The sequence below is a fragment of the Limulus polyphemus genome, unplaced genomic scaffold (assembly GCF_000517525.1).
Source record: "Limulus polyphemus unplaced genomic scaffold, Limulus_polyphemus-2.1.2 Scaffold1121, whole genome shotgun sequence".
Lineage (NCBI taxonomy): Eukaryota > Metazoa > Arthropoda > Merostomata > Xiphosura > Limulidae > Limulus > Limulus polyphemus.
Window position 1 is genome coordinate 1,089 of NW_013666731.1, and position 19,245 is coordinate 20,333.

The following is a 19,245-nucleotide window of genomic DNA, read 5'->3' on the forward strand; positions in this document are numbered from 1 at the left end:
ATACGCAACAATATCTTGTCTTAAAACACTACTAGATCTTTATATTTGACATTAAAATAAATCAATAAATACACTAAATAACTAAGGGCCCAAAAATGTCCCTCCATTAAAGTTGTGAAAATCTCTATAATAACTAAATTGCCCAAAATGTCCCTTTGTTAAAGCTCTGAAAATCTATATAATAATGGCTTTGAAACATACTAAAGGCAAAAAAAAAATTATGGCACAAATTCATGAGTGTGCTAAGTGTTGAAGCATGTATGTAGTAAGCTTAAACAGTTCATGAAAAATGAAAATTGTTTCTCTCCGTCTAATTTTATTTGCTATATTTGGCAGTTACTTTGAATAATAAGCACATTTCTACTAGTCTTTTGTAAATGCACAAGCAATAAAAATTTCTACCTATGTTTATCTTTTTTCAGAATAAAATGTGCAAGCAAGATGCAAGACAAATTATCATGTTTGTTTTGTTTTTGTTTTTTTGAATTTCGCGCAAAGCTACAGGGTTATCTATCTGCGCTAGCTGTCCCTAATTTAGCAGTGTAAGACTAGAGGGAAGGCAGCTAGTCATCACCACCCACCGCCAACTCTTGGGCTACTCTTTTACCAACGAATAGTGGGATTGACCGTCACATTATAACGCCCCCATGGCTGAAAGGGCGAGCATGTTTGGTGGTATGCGGATTCGAACCCGCAACCCTCAGATTTTGAGTCGAGCGCCTTATCCACCTGGCCATGCCGGGCCCAAATTATCATGATTTAGTTAAACAAACAATTAATGAAATACTTGTCAGAATTTATAAAACATTATTACTGTACTACAAACAAATCATAAAAATGATATGTAAGAGACGTATATAAAGATCATAAGAATTCAATTTCTTAATCCATTAAGAAAGTTAACTCACTTTCAAGATTACAGGGTTGAGTATGTTATGTTAAAAATGATTGTGCATATGCCAGTCAGCAAGTCACATGACAACCACAACAAATATAATTTTGTGGTGGAATGACATTTCATAACTACATTTTGACATTGTTTGACAATTATAGGTAGTATGATCCTAAAAAAATGACTGCTTTAGGAAAAGATATACAACAGCTCTTTCCAATATAAAATATGCATACACTTAGATCAGAAAGGAATATGGATCAACTTAGGACACCAGGACCATCAAGAAAGAGACCCGCAACAACTTACCCCAGCTGTGGTAAGTGTTGCATTTTGTAACAGGAAAGAACCCATGAATACAAAGGCCAGTAGTAATAGCTGTCCACATACCCCAGACAACAGTACTATACATAATCAAGAAGGAGTTTCATCTGGAAAAGTGAAAAATCTCATGTATACAAAGTGCTTTCATGACACATTAGTTCGACCATTGAATATTCCAAGCAACTAGAGAAAGACAAGAGTTTTCATGCTAATCCATGTGACATACCAGTCATGTTAATGCATGCAGTGCCTATGGATTTCTGTAATGACTGGACTGTTGAAATGAATACAAGGAAACTGTTATCCTTGTATACACTAGGTGGAAAATGAAAAGCTTAAGGAAGTAAGTTGTGCTTAAACATGATAACCTTATGACAGAGCCTTTTGCAATGGAGACTATGCTGCAAGACTATTGTCAAAATACATCATCATGCCTTGTATTCTTATCCATATGATCATGCCTTGTGTGTGTGTGTGTGTGAAAATGGTGCTTAAAATGGATATAAACACATACCATTGCAGCAAAATCAAATCTACACTTGCTAATCAGACAACAGTATGGCTTCAATGAATTTCAACTAGCTAGACAATTGAAGAAAGATTCAAACCATATCATAAGCGGACAGTCTTAAATTTGAAACAAATGTTCTTGTTGATTAAATGGTAGTACTATTTAAAAACTTATACTTCCAATTACCCAGGCAGATGAAGAATTTAATTGAATATTCCATGAATCATATAGTATTATTATTTAAATCATATTTTGATATGCAAACATTAGAAGATTTCAAATCCAAATTTTTGCTTTGTAGAAAGTTGTACAATTAAGACATATGCATGTGCTTGCTAAATAAGAGAGTAGAAGAGCTGGAAACCATATCACTGTTAATCAGACAGGATGTGGGATTCAAACCCACAATCCTGCTAACCAAACAACAGCAGAATTAGGCCTTACATCTTTACTTATCAGAAAGTAGTTGAAATCAAACCCATATCATTGCTAGGAAAACAGTCGCAGAAATCTAGTTCATATGTTTACTAATCAGACAGTACATGACTGAAACCTATACATCTAACAACCAAACAACAGCATTTTCAGTAACATATCCTTTGTAATTAAATAGATAATAATTTTACATACATATATCTGCTAATTACAGAATTGTATGTTTTAAACACACACACACACACACACATCAGTTGACAAGGTAGGAGAAGAATTAAAAACATTTTTGTACAACAAACAAATCAGAATGTAGCATATAAAATATACATGTAATAATAATAATAACTTGATTTGTTAGTCATTACCAATGATAAATCGCATTCTAGTTTATAACAAGCATTTCATACAATAATCGAACAAAATACAGACAGAACCTATACCTTTTCTTATCAGTGGTACTTTTCAAGTGCATAGTTTCTCTAAGCAAATATTAATAGGTTTCAAACCAGTATGTGTACCAGACAAAGTGGCATCCAAACACACATCTTTACCAACAATTTACTTGTACTAAAAATCTTATCCCTGTTATATAATTGCTAACATACACAAAAACCATCAAAATTCAAGTATTAATGACTTTCAGGATTTAATTAGCCTTTCTGAAATCTCACTAATTTAACTGCTGCTTGAAATCACTCACAGACAACTTGAAGCAACACTGGACTATACAACAACATGCCAACTGATCAACAAAATCATAGCTGTGTAACTATACCTTGTGGCTTAGGTAAAACAATTTTTTCTGCAGTCTCAGCATGCTGAAGAGTTGATTTATCAAATTTCTCCACACCGGTTACCAGGCTCTGGTGTACTTTCTCTTGTTTTACATCTAGGTTAGTACAGAGAAAACATTAAACAAATGTTGGATAAACTTAATGTGATATATACCATGGTATATACATAAACTGTCAACTGTACATACTTAGTCTTTTCTTTGCTTCTCATACCTTGCCTACCTAATACTAAATGTGGCATTTTTTTTTTATCTACAGAATATGCTTTAGTTTCAACTCATACTAATTTTTCAAAAACACATAATGTGTTGCTGATAATTAGGTTGTTGTTTCAACATCTTTTTTTTTTAAAGAGGAATGTGTAATTATCACCAACTACTCATCAAGTGAATAATCATTCTGGGTTGAAAGTTCATTATTTGATTAATTCACTATTGCTTTAGTTACCAAAAAACCAGAAGAATAAAAATGCATAAAAGTTTTGACTTCATAAGACTTGAGAGAAATAACAACATTACTCAAAAGAACTGATAAAATGCGAATTTAAAAACATACAGGACAGTTATGTAATACTAGCTACTTCTTTATTCATTTCTAAAAAAAAATAATTAATAAACAGTTCTTCAAGTGTGTCAAGAATAGTTTCTTTTACACATATATATATATATTTCTTCCTTTTAGAGAATTTACTTATAGCCATTAATTTTACAAACATGATAGTTATGCTTATGACTAGACATTTGGCTGAAATAAAGCAGTTACATAAAAAAAAAATATTTTCTATAACTTATTTACTAGTTATTTTGGATGTAGAGTGTTTGATAACTTTAAATGCAGCTGGAAATCAGTATATCAAGGGAAGCATATTCTGCCACACAGTACTTGTTATTGTTTGCCTTGAGACACACTGGCTTTACATGTATTCTTACATCTCAAATATAAAGATGTAGTTGTGGGTTAAAAATGATCCTCTGCTTTGCCAACCCATCAAATGATGATTTAAACATCGCCATCTTAAAATTACAGAGAACAAATATTTTTGAATGTTTAGGTTCAACAATTAAGCTCATGACTAGTTGGAATCATCTTACACAGTTCATAACAAGAGCAAATGAGTTACCTTCAATTCATTTCACATTCATCGATAATTTTTACTCATCTTTCTTTAGAGCTAAGTTTTACTACACCTTTTTTTATTCATAATATATATCATAAATCTAATACAAAAATAACTGTGAACAAATTTTGGATTAATTTTCAGAATTATGAAGATTACTTTGCACTGGTAGATTAGCATATGGAAATAGAACTAACCCAAATCTCCTAAAGAAGCCAGACCTCAGGAGATGTTATTGGAATTACACATGGAAATATCATTAACAATGAAACCCCTATCCAACTGATAATTGTGTATTCTAACCAGGTTTCACTGTGTTGTGATTTATAGCATTAAGTATTTTTAATCAGATTACAATATCCATCTAATAATAGAAATATTGTTCAGATGAATGTGGTTAGCTTACAAATTGTTTTTCCGAAAAGCTGGTATCTATACAAATTTCTTTCTAATCAAGTAAGTGAAGCCAATTTCATTCTAAAACAATAACTCATTACTTCTCAGGTTCTGAAAAGTAGCTTGTTTTATAATTATCAGGCATCATCTTTTTCCCACCTTTTCAATAATAACACTTTCTGTTTAACTGACAAGTAATATGACATTGTATTATAGCTTCCAAAATGAAAGCAAGCCCAGGGTAATTGATTTTTATACACTAAGGTCCAAAAACAAAATACAATTATGAAGCTTAAAATTCTTTTAATTATCAACACCAGAGATCAAGTAATACTATACTTTGAAGAACAATATGCTGAATTCAGAAAATTTAAAAAACCTGAAAAATATAACATTAATTTGTTGTTAAATGCTAATAAACAGAGTTTATCATAAAAGTCTACTCAAAGCTTGATATTAGGAATATTCACATAAAAAACATTATACATGAACTTAAAAAAGATATATAAACATATTTTACATTGTTAACCCTGACACACAATGAGTAACTTCAAATTCTTACACAGATTCAACAGTACTAAAAATCAGGGTTTAATACCAGCTGTATTCTTAAAAAACAAACAAATAAATCTTATAGAGATAGCAAAACACAAAGCAGTAGAAAATTATTTTCTCAGGTAAAAACAAAAGTTTTATACATACACGTACACAAAATAGACACAAATATTCAGAGGACATTAAAGATTTCCAGAAAGTTATTCTACGTGGGCACATTGTTTTAATTTATCATTCTTCTGCAACTTTTTCTGCTACTGTAGATCAACCAAGTTTATTTATTCATTATTTTCTTCCCCCAAAAATATTTGTAACAAATCAAGATGAAAACTTGTATTCCTGTTCTATCAGATAGAGATCAAAAACACATCAGTAAAAAACAACAACAATAGGAAATATATTTGCTGATAAATCAACTTAACATTTTTTCAAGATTTCTGAATTCTATCAATATAAGTTATAATACTTAAACTCATGTATTTTATAGAAATTAGACATACTTGGCTCACTAATATGTGAACGATCAGTTTGCAAGAAATATAAGTTATCTTATTTCACTGAAATAATTTAAATGCCTGCAAGTTGTTCAATATTTACCATCAAATACTTTGTCTTTCTTTCACAGCCTCGGTTAAAATCAGGTTTGATACAAACCAGTTACATACTGCACTATTCAAGCCTCAAACATCAACAAAATGTTTTGAAGGAGTAAAGATACAGAGTACAAACATCAATTTTGATAAGACAGAAGACCAAGGTTCAAGCAACAAGCAGCTGACAAGAAACACAGCCCTAACTGTGTCACTCTACCTTCTGAATTTGGTAAAAAAGTTTTCTCTGTTGTCTTGGCATGATGAAGACTTGATTTATCAAACTTCTCCACACCAGTCACCAGGTTATGGTGTACTCTTTCTTGTTTTAAATCTATATTTTTAAGGGAATACATTTTGTTTGATTATATAATATGGAAGCCATGTTTTGAATACGTCTTTTCAGCCTGTTTAGTTATTACTGAACTTCATCTATATAGGAAGTGTTATATAATTAAGGTTCTTCTGATGTACTAGTTACTCATTTTTGGTATTTATGTTGTTGTTCCGTATAATTTATAATTACTGTTCATTTCTTTATATTACTCAGAAAGATCTCAACTTATAACAAATTACTTTTTCTTTGAAACATTGCCACTTGAAATATAATTAACTTAAGCATATAGGTAAAAAAAAACAAAACACAAATATGTTCTTAAATAATTTGAACTTAATAAAAGTCTGAATAACTGTCAATATTAAATAAAGAAGAATGGTGCCTAATATAAATAATTTTTTGGATTTTTTTTTAATTTTTATTGAAAACAAGGAAAAAATAATGACTTTTTTACTAAACAACCAAAGACAGACCTCACAAATATCAAATAGTAAATTTCTCAAACCTGTACCTTGTGGGTTGGGCAGGATATTCTTTTCCTACATCCCAACAAAATAAACTATGCCTATCAAAGGGCTTATGCTTGACACAAGATAACAGTAATAAACTTTTTACTATGAATGTTTTAAAACAAACATTAATGTTTAACTATTTGTCTGTGAACATGTTCAAATATCTTCATGAAGTAGAAATGATGCATGATGTTAAAAGTTTCAATCTGTAAACAGCAGTGACATTTATGGGTTTGCTAAGAAATTAAAAATACACCAAAGCAATATGTATTACTAATATCATTTATCATGACATTCATAAAAGAACAGATAAGGAAATTACTCTTAATTAATATTTGAAAATATAGTTCATCAATCAATGCAGGAAAAAATAAAATGGTGAAATGAGCTCTTTAAAGAGTTCTGTCAACAGTAGCATGCATTACATATATATATATCCAGTTACCCCAGTAACTGTAAATATGTTACATTTTTATGTATATTTATATACCTTATTCTGCATACCTATCCATTTTTTCAAAAGCTTTGCACATTCAGTGCATTCAAAAAGTTGTTTAACAAAGAATTCACAAACAGGTATTAATTCATATGTTTATTTGCATGACTCAGCATTGTTTTATCTACTGTTTTATTTGCATCTTCATTCAGGTGTCTTTGTCTCAATAACTGTACTTACAATGCATACAGTGCACTTATCCAAGAAAATTTATCTCCATATAATTGGAGGGAGAAGAATTTGCATGCACTTTGGCTAGGTTAAACTCCTCTAGTCCAGTTGGCCAATTACAAATATTAATCTGAACAAATACACACCACTGAGTAATTACATGTCCATCTAAGAAAATGTGTCCTAATATAAAATAAATAATAATAATAGTAACAGTTTTAAATACTAATATAAAAATATTACTATTTTAGATATCTACATGATCTCAAAAAGAAAAAAAAAATCTTGTGCAATAAATAAATTTGATGTTTATCAAAATAAAAAAATATTATCAACTGCTTAAAAATGTCCAACAATTTTTAATATTTTGTGTATTATCTACAATCTTACAACACGGATATTCATAGTTAAAGACAAATATGGAACCTTGTAGCCTGAGCACTTTCAGAATACAGAGTTTGTCCCTGGTAAAGAAAAGTCCACCTTTCAAAAGTGTTAGGGATATATGTATAGGGTTTCATATTTTTGTCTTCTTCACAATTTATTGCATTATTATTGAGGGTTAATGTGTAAATATCAGCCTAAAGTTTACTTGGTTAAAATGCTAGATCTAAGATGATTAAATGGTCTTACATTGTGGAATAATACTTTAAACTGCATTCACTTTATTAAAAATATTTGATAAAACAAAATTCCAGTTCATTATACAATAAATACTATACTTAAGTTATAGAACATACAAATTTACATTCTTCCTTTCAAGTTTTCCAATGATCTGATAATCTGATTCACAGTAAATTGAATAAATAAGTGCACTTTCACACTATTTCATGAGAACCAAGCACTTTGAAAGTAATGTTTGTATTCTTTAAAAATGAGAAACTTACCTACTAGCTACTCTTCGATTTCAGTTTAATGCTTATGAGCAGTGGAAAGATGATCATTGCCATCATCCACTTCCTTAGAAGTTACTGTCATATTTGTTTCAATATTACATCAAAAACATCCTTGCAAATTTTATTTCATCAACAAGGTATAAAAGATAGAATGACAAAACTTTTTGAGAATGGTATCTGTCACAGATGTTACACTGTATGCACGTAAGCTTATAATTAATTTTGTGACCTGTCAATGTGGCAACTAACTAGTATGATCCTTGTCTTTTCTTGATATTTTGAGTATTTTTTATTCAAAAAATGAGACTAGAAAAAAGCCTAAGATGTTTTAAAGCTCAAATGAAACTATTAATATTATTAACTTTTTAGTAAGGATGAATTGATAATTGACTTGGGTCATCTCTAAGTCAATTGGTTCCAAAATTGTTCTTAGAATTGGAATTTCAACACAGTTAACTGTAAGCTAAATATTAGACCATAATTCAATCATTATGACAAAGCTATTTCTATATATATTGTGAAACACTTTTTAAAAATATTCACAGCATTTCTCATATACACACACATACAGTAAGACCCTGCTTAGCACCACCCTGCTTTAAGCTGATTCATTATAGAGCTCGTCTCCTTGACAGTTTTTTTTTTTCACAAGAGAAAAAAAAAAATTATGAAAATCCATAACTCTCTGAAAACTACTTTTTCATAGTAATGGTAGTAATGCACTAAATAATTTTTGTTTAATAAAATAATGCAACAAAGAACATAGAATAGTATCATGCAAAAAGCAGACAATGTCCCGTAACTATCACAATTTTTGTGACATTTCTAGCGATGCAATATGAACCATTAAAATGTCATCTATATCATTTCTCATGGGAAAAAAAACATTTTCTTAAAAAGCAATCTACAAATCTCTGTTCAGAAATGAATGTAATACGTCATGTTATAGATGAAAAGCTTTCCTGTCTATTGGTTATAACTAATATAGTCGTAAACATAAGAGAGAACTACATGTATTGACAAGTCCTGAAAGAGAGGATGTGACAGGAGGGCATGGCAGGATGGCTCTGTAACCAAACAAGATTTAAGGCTAATAAAAATTTGCTTTTTCCCAGTGATGATGATATTATAGCGAGTAATTTATGTTAAATTTACCAGTACCTAAATAAAGCACTTGTACATCTTTCACAGGTAAGAAACAATGCCTTCAGTTACATATTTCCATATATGCAATGTTAAAATGACCCTGTTTAGAGTTGATTCATTTAGAGCTCCGTTCTCAGGAACCCTTCCCAAGTGCTAACTGGGGCATTACTGTGTGCATGTATATGTATATATAAAAAATCCACCACCAAACCACAAGCTATGTCAACCCCATCACCAAAGTATTGTAACCAGTTAGGGTAACCTCTCACCACTTTTGTTTGGGAGAACAATTTTCTCTTCTGTGGATGTGTGTTTTAATGAGTTGCGCTTGAAGTTCCTCACTCCATACATGATGTTCTGCTGAACTTTTTCCTGAGCTACATCTTAGATTGTGTATATCGTAAGTTTAGTTATTAATTAAGCAAATATTGTATTCATAATAACACAAACAGAAATTGTAATAATATGCATAATTATACTAAAATACTTTCAGAGCCTCTTTTTTTATATTAAGGCAAAATATGTGTACTTCATTAGTACCATTATTCATAGCTTTTAATGAAGTTAAGAATTATTATTTTTTAGATAAAAATAATCAAACTGTTGGAAAACATTCTTCACAGTTTTTGTCCTTTTAGATGTATTATTTAAAATGCTAACAAAAATTAAAATGGCCTTGTTTAATAACCAATATTCTATCCTCAAAAATTAAGACTACTGAAAAAAGTTAATAAAATGAAATAGATGAGCATCTTACATACTTCTTGGGGAAAAAGAAAAAAATAATAATGGCCCAATAGTTTTCAAAATCAAAACATATACTTCAAAGGCTTAAAATTAGTGATAGAAAAATCATCTTAATTGCATATGTTTTATTTTCCTTCACATATCTTTTAATTTGTTCATTGTAGATTCAAAATAATAGGTGTGTAAAATAACATTTCAGATCTATCTATTGTCTCCCACAAGTCACTGATCAAGTGGTTTTTCATTCAATACCACAATTCATCATTTGGGCTGGACGATAAGGACAAAAGATTCTTTAAAATGCTATTTTTTTGTAATGTAATGCCAACTTTGCACATTTAAATTGAAAACTTATATAACAGTTTAAGTTCTTCTTTTCAGAAAAATTCAAATTACCTTTATTGTTGTTATACTGAAATTAGAAATGAATAGATATTTTTTTATAAAATAATGAAAAGTAAACTTTTCAAGGACTTAGACTAACTATTTCAAGCTAGTTTTTTTATTTGTTTGAACAATGTATATGTATTGAATTGTAGTTCAAAATTGTAGTTCAAACCTTTGAATATTTTTCTTTATTAAAACAAAGAAAAACTTTTATATCCAGAGCTTTCAAAGTTAATGTGAAAAATTAGTATAGTAACAATGATTCATTCTTAGTTCTTGATCAGTTTTTAGGCCATAAAATGATATAAGGTTTAAACTTAACAAACTTCTACTATTAAAAACTTGATATATAATTGTGTAGTTTTAAAATTACAGTAATCATAGGATAAACAGCAAGAAGATTACATTTGATAACTAAGATATATGCAACATAACACTTGAAGGATTTGCACATTCCATACATAATTAAAAAGCAAAGGAAGATTTGGCAAAATTTACAATTACAGTTTATAAAAATAAATGTCTTTTATCTCACATTTTTTAAATTTTAAATATATGGTCTCTTTTATAGATGTTGAGTATTATAATATGATTAGTTTACTGTCAATGACACTACAGTCTGCTACTAACTAAACTGGTATATTCAGCTTGTATATAATAAAAAGCAAACTAAATAAACATTACACCATAGATTTAGAAATATATAAAGCTTGTATAGCCATCCATTTGTCTTGTGTTGCAAAGCAATGATACCTTCAACTAAATTTCATCATATACAAGCATTGGTTCTACCATCATCATGAAGCTGAAAAGTTAAGGTCCAAGACTCACAGCTTAAATGCCATTTGACTACAAAAGGACTAATACATAAGTGCAGTTCATGAAGAACACTGATACTGGAAGCAACTCACCAGATATATTTTACAAAAAAAAAGTTATTTAATTTTTAGCTACTTATTAATGATCAATCTCCAATTATTGTTATATTACTATTGATTTTCATGTAAAATTAATTTGATACAACTCAATAACTACTTAAAAGAAAGTACTTAAAACACCATGGTTGTTTAGAGAATTGCACTGCAGAAAAAACAACCTACCACAACTAGTAGAAATATTAACCAGATAATTAAATGAAATCCAAATAATTAATATTAGAATTCAAGAAATATTACTATTAAGTTATTCTAATATCATTTTGTAATTCTGACTTTTAAAATGGTATATGTAAACGTTCTTTAGAAGTAAGGATCATTAATGCAAATGTGGTACCTTCAGCACTGGGAAGACGGACTCGCACTTGAGGCTGAGTATGCTGAAGTGTAGAACGTTGAAATCCCTCAACATTTTGCAGCAGAGAGTTGTGGACTTTCTCCTTCTCAACATCTTTATTCATGCATTAATTCATGCAGACAAAATAGAAGCATGTAAAAACTTAATGAACAACAAATCATAAAACACAGAAAATCAACATAAAATACCACCTAAACATCACACATGCAACATATTTAGAATGCAATAAAAAAAAAACATTTTAGTTACAACTAGTGATAACAAGTGTATAAAATGAAGTAGGAAGGAAGACTCACTATTCTTAATTTTTCAACTGTTAATTAGATTTAAAAACATAACATTGATCCACAAACTTTAAGCATGGAAAATAAATCTAAATATTCCAGTTATCACAAAAAACAAGCATGCAATCAGAACAATTAAACGCATCTCACACTGTTTGAAATTATGACGAAAAAAGAAAAATTCAACTTTCATAAAAGTACATGGACTCAAACACTTTTATTTTACAGATAATGAAAAAAAGAACTTTATTGTTATTGTTATTAAGAATTAAACTAGTATTCTAAGGACAATAATTCATGCCACATTTGTCACTTTTAGGTAATGGCATCCATGTTTGTCACTTCCACCCTTACACGAATTGGCTTATTTAAATTAGTCTCACACTTTATTTTTAAATTACTTCATAAATGTGAACCTGGTCTTGTCTTCAAATTCCTTATTTCTTTTAAAAATCAGTTGAAATTTCATATGGGGAGCAGTGTAGCAGTGACAGTTTAAACTGATTAACTTTTTCATTTTTAATAAAGTAGGTCAAATAATAATAAGAAAAACAGAAAACACACTACTCCAGTATACAATAACCCCTCAATAATAAAAAAAAAACTTTACACTCATTAAGTCTCTCAACATAATAAATAAACTCACAAGGTATCCATTGAGCAATTCTTAATTTTAATTGTTTAAAATCTGTACTGAGAGAACATACACTCAGTAATAGTTATTAGTATTACATTAATGCTAGATTAATTTGGTGCAATCTCACCACAAAAATTACATCTAATCAGGATATCTCTTAAACAACTTTTCTTTGCTGTTAATATAATGGAATTACAATATTCCATAAATGTTTAAAATACACATAACAATAATTCTCCAATAATATGTGTATGTGCAATTAAAAGTACATATACCAGTACATCAAAACATGTTTAAGCACATAGACCACAAAATTGGTCAAATAAACCTGAAAACTAGTAAAAAAATTAGGTATATTCTAACTAAAAAAACAGTAAAGCAACACACATGAAAGATTAACTAACACAATAATTAAATCATATGTACAAATTAATATGTAATTGTATGAAGTTTTGCTGGATACAGGCTAAATATAAGGTAATTAACATAAAAGTATCCAAATAAATCACAAAATACATGAATGGTTCAACACTCTGAACATGCAGGGTCTGACTTGCATCTTTTTCTTAAGCCATATTTGAAAATTACATTTGTAACATACATTTTTGTGAATAACAGTAAAAAACTAAATAAGTGAGGATGTGACTACAAATTAACAACATTGTCAGAGTAAAATTATTCTTCTGTATGCTTCTAACTCTGAGTAAAACCTTTATTGGGAAAAGAAATTTGTGGTCAAACTGTATAAATATACTGTTTTGAAAATACATGTGGTCAACATTTCTGGTCAAAGTAAAGGTTGTGATCTCTCCTTACTGTTTGAAGTAACTAGCTTGTTGTTATAGTATTTTTTGATGATCAAAGATATAGGAAACATTATTTGGGTGTCTTGGCTTTTAGATGGTAAGCAGACAGTTTCATTCCATCCAGCTAAATATCTGCACACCCTTATTTTTAAGTAACTGTTTAAATATGTAAAGTGACAAAAACAACAACAAAAAACCTTGATTTTAGAAACATATTAAAATTCCAGACATGTCTGAGTAACAAAACAATGTGTTTTACACTTAGTACATTATAGCAGGAACAAGTAGCAAGTTTTTGTGGAGATCTTGAATGTAGGACTTATCTATTCTGGCAATATGCCAGAGGTCACAAGCTTTGAAGCCTGTAATAGATATGTTCAGATACATAAGTTAAGCTGGCCTTTGTTCTACTTAGTTGTTACTAATAGTAATATTAAGATGCTTACATGTTAAATAAGAGGCATATTGTTGAAGTTAGGTTTAAATGTAAGACTAAGAGCACTTTCTTTAACTAATTCAAATTTTATAAGACTGCAAAAACATTACACTATCTTCTCCATATAAAATAGAAGAAAAAAAAAACAATTATAGAATATAAATCATTCTGAATGAAGATTATTCAGCCATGCATATAATAATTATCATGCAAGGAAACACTTATTTCTAATATACTTATAGAATATAGATCATAGATAAATATGAAAGATCAAAATACCAACCAGGAATTGAGTAATAGCGGACTGAACAAAATCAAACTGTGAGATTTTATGATGTTTTTAAATAGCTTTTCGTATGAAATACTTGAATAAAACTACATTCCTAAGATAAAATATAAGAACAGCTTGCTTCCAACAAAATTTACTAAATGTGATGAAAATTGGCCATTTGATCATTTCCATCATTGCAGTCTACCTAAACCTAAGAAGTTTAATAAGAAAGTATGAAGTTTCTTTTCTATCTAATATTATCAAAGCATTAGACTGGGGCAGACTTTAAGATAAAATTGTAACAACAAGAACACATCCCTGTATCAAAAGTTATAGTTTTCCTAACTGAAAATGTATTTCTGATAGGTACTTGCCTTCTCTCTCATAAATAGCTATTCTGGTTCAGTGCTGCCCTCTATATATTCAAAAAAGAATTTGCACATGCCACAAACCTTGAAACTCTTGCCCATATGGAATGACTAATTACATTGCATGTCTCGCATGCAAATCATCATGGGACAACCCTCCACCAATATGAGTGTGACATACTCTCTTGACGCATAGTCTCTAGTCAATTCTACCAAACTATTACATTGAATGTTTGCAGAAAATGGAAGTACCAGTTTTCAATGGAAAGGAAGGGCGGGAAGTATAAAAGAAGGTTAGTATCTATCAGAACTATATTTCCAGCATAGGAAAATTATAACTTCCGATACATACATTACCTCCTATCACAAAAATAGCTAGAATTCCACATTGGATAGGTGGAGGGACTGGTGCGAAGAAAAGAAAAAAGCATCCTTCGAAAGCGTCCAAAGGACAATCCACAAAATGAGATCTTCGGAGTCAAATATCATAAGTGAGAGACCACACCACTTCTAAACGAGGTATACTCTTCGCCCATTGTGGAAATATGTTGTATATATATAGGTGGAAAATCAGAGGAGCACATCCAAATGGGAAAGAACTATGGCAGGATAGTGATACAAACCATACATTATATATTAAAGTTAGGAAACTCAAGCTTGGAAAACATAAAAGTGGGTAAGATTAAAGAATGTGCCCCTAAGTGTAGAGTGGCTAGGGCACCATGGACCGTACACAGTAAGTCAACTACATCCAAAACCCAGGCCACTGGGAACCAACATCCAAGTAAGGGTAGGATGAGGATCATACCATCGGTAAGTCAACTACAATCCAAAACACAGCCACCAAGAACCAACATCTATGTGGGGGTAGGAAAGAGGATCATACCAGCAGCAAGTCAACTACAATCCAAACTCAGCCATCTGGTGGGGGTAGGAAAGAGAATCATACTGTCTTCACCTCAAGTTCATGAGACCAAAGGGAATATCATATCCTCCAACTTATGTGAGAAAGTGTTTGAAAGATCCAGGAACACAACATCCAGTATCAAAAAGATGTCTGTGTAATGTAAAACATCTTACTCAAATTTAAAATGACAGGAACTGCCCCAAGTGCAGTAACATCCTTGGAATAATAAGAACATCAAGGGATAGTAGAAGGGGAAGAACTGTAGTAATCTGCAAGTACCTCCTTTGTGACCCAGTATCTCTTATTGATTCGCTATAGTTGGTGTGCTATAAACTTGGGAAGCTATAACTGTGATTGTTACAATGCTTACTAATTGGGACACTTCAGATATTTGACCAGAAACATTTATAAATTTCTAACATTATAAGCCATTTAACTTCAGTGGATTCATATTGGACATTAGTACTTTTACGAAGATGTTATATAACTTCAGCGGTAAAAGAAACTCGACCTGTACTTGGCATGTGATCAGCGAGAACTACAGAGCTAGATAGCTCCCTATTTAGTTAATTGTACCTACGTCAACTCGAAATTAACTCGCTCATCGTGAACCCTCGATAAGATATCAAGGAAGTTCCAGGCTAGAAAGAAGACTGTATTGCTTGTAAGTTTGTGCGTTTTTTTAATATAAATCATTGTTTGTCGTAGATGTTTGAAATAACTGTTATTGTAAATTGTATTACTGTTTGTATATTAAAACATATTTGTATAAAACAAAGAAAACTGTATATCAATCTTGTTGACAAATATTATAAATTGGATACATATCAGCATTCGGTTAACTACTAAATCTAAATTACAATTTAACTCAGTGTTAGGCTATTAAAAATTGTAATATGTAACAGTCAACATGGCCTTACAGTGAGGCTTTTACTAGTTTAAGTATACTTGGACAGGCACTACTCGCCACAGAGCAGGATCCATAAAGAAAAAGAAGAACATGCCCCTGAAAACAAGAGGTATATTATCTATATATATACTAAAAGGTAACTTACACAATCACAGTCTGATGAAAGAGTGAAGAATGGCAACAGCTACCCAAAGCAGAAAGTGGAATATGAACATATGAGGTGTAGTCGCAGTGCTCGACAGATGAAGTAACTCCAACAAACGACAGGGTTGATATGCAGGGAAAAGGGAAGGTGCATGATCAAAGTAAAGACACCAGGAATTGATGATGGAAATAAGGATACAAGGAATAAAAGGCCAATCGAATCCCAATCCAAACTGTATGGGTCATGGAGGATGGGAAAAAAAATCATAGACAAAGAAGAGGAGTAGGAGAAGAAAACCGTGGGAAATTAATTCACTGGAAAGAAGCCTTAGAAACAATGAAGCAACCCATAGCACATACTGAACAGAAAAGGTTATCTGGATCCGAGTGAGAAGAAATGTGGAAGATGGTAAGTAACGAAAAAGTCGAAAGGAATATATCACGAGCCATGAAAATGTAGATTAATAAAATCGAATCAGAACAAAGAAAACAAATCAAGCTGAAACAGCCAAGAAAATCAGATCTGTGCTGACTAGGAAAGATCAATCAGAAAGACCTGAATTGGAGTGACACGATGAACAAATTTTGTGAAGAAGACTGATGGAATGAGAAAAAACTAACGTTATGAACTGGATGTAATTCTGTCAGAATGTATCGACAGTCAGGACAAGTGGATGATGAATTTGAGGCCAAAAACAAAAGAGGTAACTACCTGGGAATTGATAAAAGATTAAAAAATGTCACGTGGAGAAGTCCTCCACAGGAGGTTGACCTACCAAAAATTTTGGAGGATTGAGAGGTCACTCCTTGAGAGAAAGTGTGATGGAACTGGAAAGTTAATCAGGAACAAGAACAAAAGCACCTGGAACACGACCCTCCAGGAGACTTATGTCAAGTGTGTGGGTTTAAAAAGGGAGATCAGCTGTCTACCACAAAGGGAACATAAATGAGTGTCTCCTGGGTGAGTGACAGAAGCCACCATTGTCAAATGGTCGAAATGAAACAAGAGTAATCAAAACTGGACAAGAGGAAGAGAGTGAACAAAAGCACATTGGACTGGCGAAAGTGCCAAGGTGTGAAGGAGATAAGACATTATGACTGTAGACCATTGTGCTGAAGCCTCCTACTGATCAAACCACATCCCCCACTTCTGGAGATGAACATCAGTGAAGAGAAATAATCCAGAAGAGAAGGAGGAAATGGTAAACCTGACGTTGTAGGGGATATGATCAACTAACAACATAAAGAGATGAAGAGGAAAGGATGAAAATTAAGAGGAAAATCAAATTAATGGCTTGGATAACAGAAAACCCCATTTGAGGAGTAGAAGGAGACTAGAATGTGAAGTATGGAACAGGAAAAACATATCCAACTGGAAAATCCAACTAACCGAACTGACAGTGGAAGGGGGTATATGAGTAAGTTAAGACTACCCCCTTTAAGAAGGAGTTAACCGAAGCTAGACATCCAATGAATGGTATAGATAAAATACTCCAAAATGTGGAAGTCAGGTAAAATGCAGACCACCCCACAAAAGACACATGGAACCAAAACAAGTCCAAAAGGCAAGACATGAAATTGGGACTGAAGCACGTGGTGAAAATAACCTAAGATAGTGACCCGATAATGCAAAATAAGAACGTGTACCAAGAGCATTCCCAGTCATGAAGAAATAGCCTACCCATATGTGATCAAAGACTACAAAATAAATGGGGAAGAACCAATAAGTGATTGAGGCAGTACTAATTGATCCATAACCCCAAACAACATCGAACAGGTAAATGAATGAAGATAACAATATTTTAGAATGAAACAAAAGAGCAACTAAAAAAATTAATATAGCATGGCAGATACCCCACGTGACTCTAAATGCACAGGGATTGGTGGAGAAGAAGAAACTGCCATTAAGTTTCATTAGCATTAGCAGTGGATGGGAAACAAATAGCAGTGTCCCACCCAAGAAGATCCCAAAAACAAAGAAGCCATGTGTGGAGGGAAACAACTGAAGATGGCAAATGCCCCAATATGGAGAGAAGAAGGAGGAAGTATCCCATAAAATTCCCTAAATACGGGTGGAACACATAAGAAAGGAAGTGGAAGGTAAATATTACCTATGGAAGAGTAGATAGCTAATACAAAGCTTAAAACTAGGTAGGGGAGAAAATGGATAGCATTAACCAAAATCTGAAGGGTATAAAATCAAGAAGAAAATCTGTCTGACGGTAAGATAAGGCAAGAAGAATTAAAGCCTGTATAGGGAGAGGCTTGCAAGTACCCACTTTCAAATGAGATGGGTACAGCCATCATAGGAGGAAGGCAAGCAATAGTGGGAGCAGGTAAGGTGGACCCCAGCCCCCAGGGGCCCACACAAACGAAATTAAGGGTAAGAAGTATAAATTAAATGAAATTAATGGTAAGAAGGATAAATTATACAGAATGACGAAAATTAAATATGGAAAAATTAAGAAATTGTATAGTGAAATAAACATATGTACTACATGTTATGTGTTGAAGAAAACAAATATTTACCCTAACTATTGATTAACCCGAAAGTATAACCACAAGCAAACTACCATTAATAGACACTTGTTAAAACTAATCTAACAAAATATTTAACTTAATTAACGATTAACCTGGTAAACCTAAAATAACAGACACATGTTAAGTCTAATCGAACAGAGCAGGACAAAAGATATCATTAAGCTCCAAAATAAAAATCTTAACCTCAAAATAAGTATGTACCATATTGGGAGAAGTGAGTGACGACCCCCCCCCACCCCCCCATCACTGAGAAAATAAAAATAGGCCGTCACGGATAGTGTTAAAGATTCTTTAGAAACTCTCAATTAAAAAAGTGTTTTATAATCTTTCAACTTAACAAAA

At 31.5% G+C, this 19,245-nt stretch overlaps 1 protein-coding gene across 1 annotated transcript in view; it reads right to left on the reverse strand.

Annotated features, from left to right (window-relative positions):
• Positions 1-2,917: 2,917 nt before the first annotated feature.
• Positions 2,918-19,245, reverse strand: part of LOC106462221 (thymosin beta-like) — a 22,982-nt gene continuing 6,654 nt past the window's right edge. The window contains exons 3-6 of the mRNA XM_022389423.1: positions 11,579-11,692; positions 9,442-9,555; positions 5,835-5,948; positions 2,918-3,051 (exon numbers count right to left, since the gene is read on the reverse strand). Of these exons, the coding sequence (XP_022245131.1) occupies positions 2,918-3,051; positions 5,835-5,948; positions 9,442-9,555; positions 11,579-11,692 (476 nt within the window). The remainder of the gene's footprint in view (positions 3,052-5,834; positions 5,949-9,441; positions 9,556-11,578; positions 11,693-19,245) is intronic.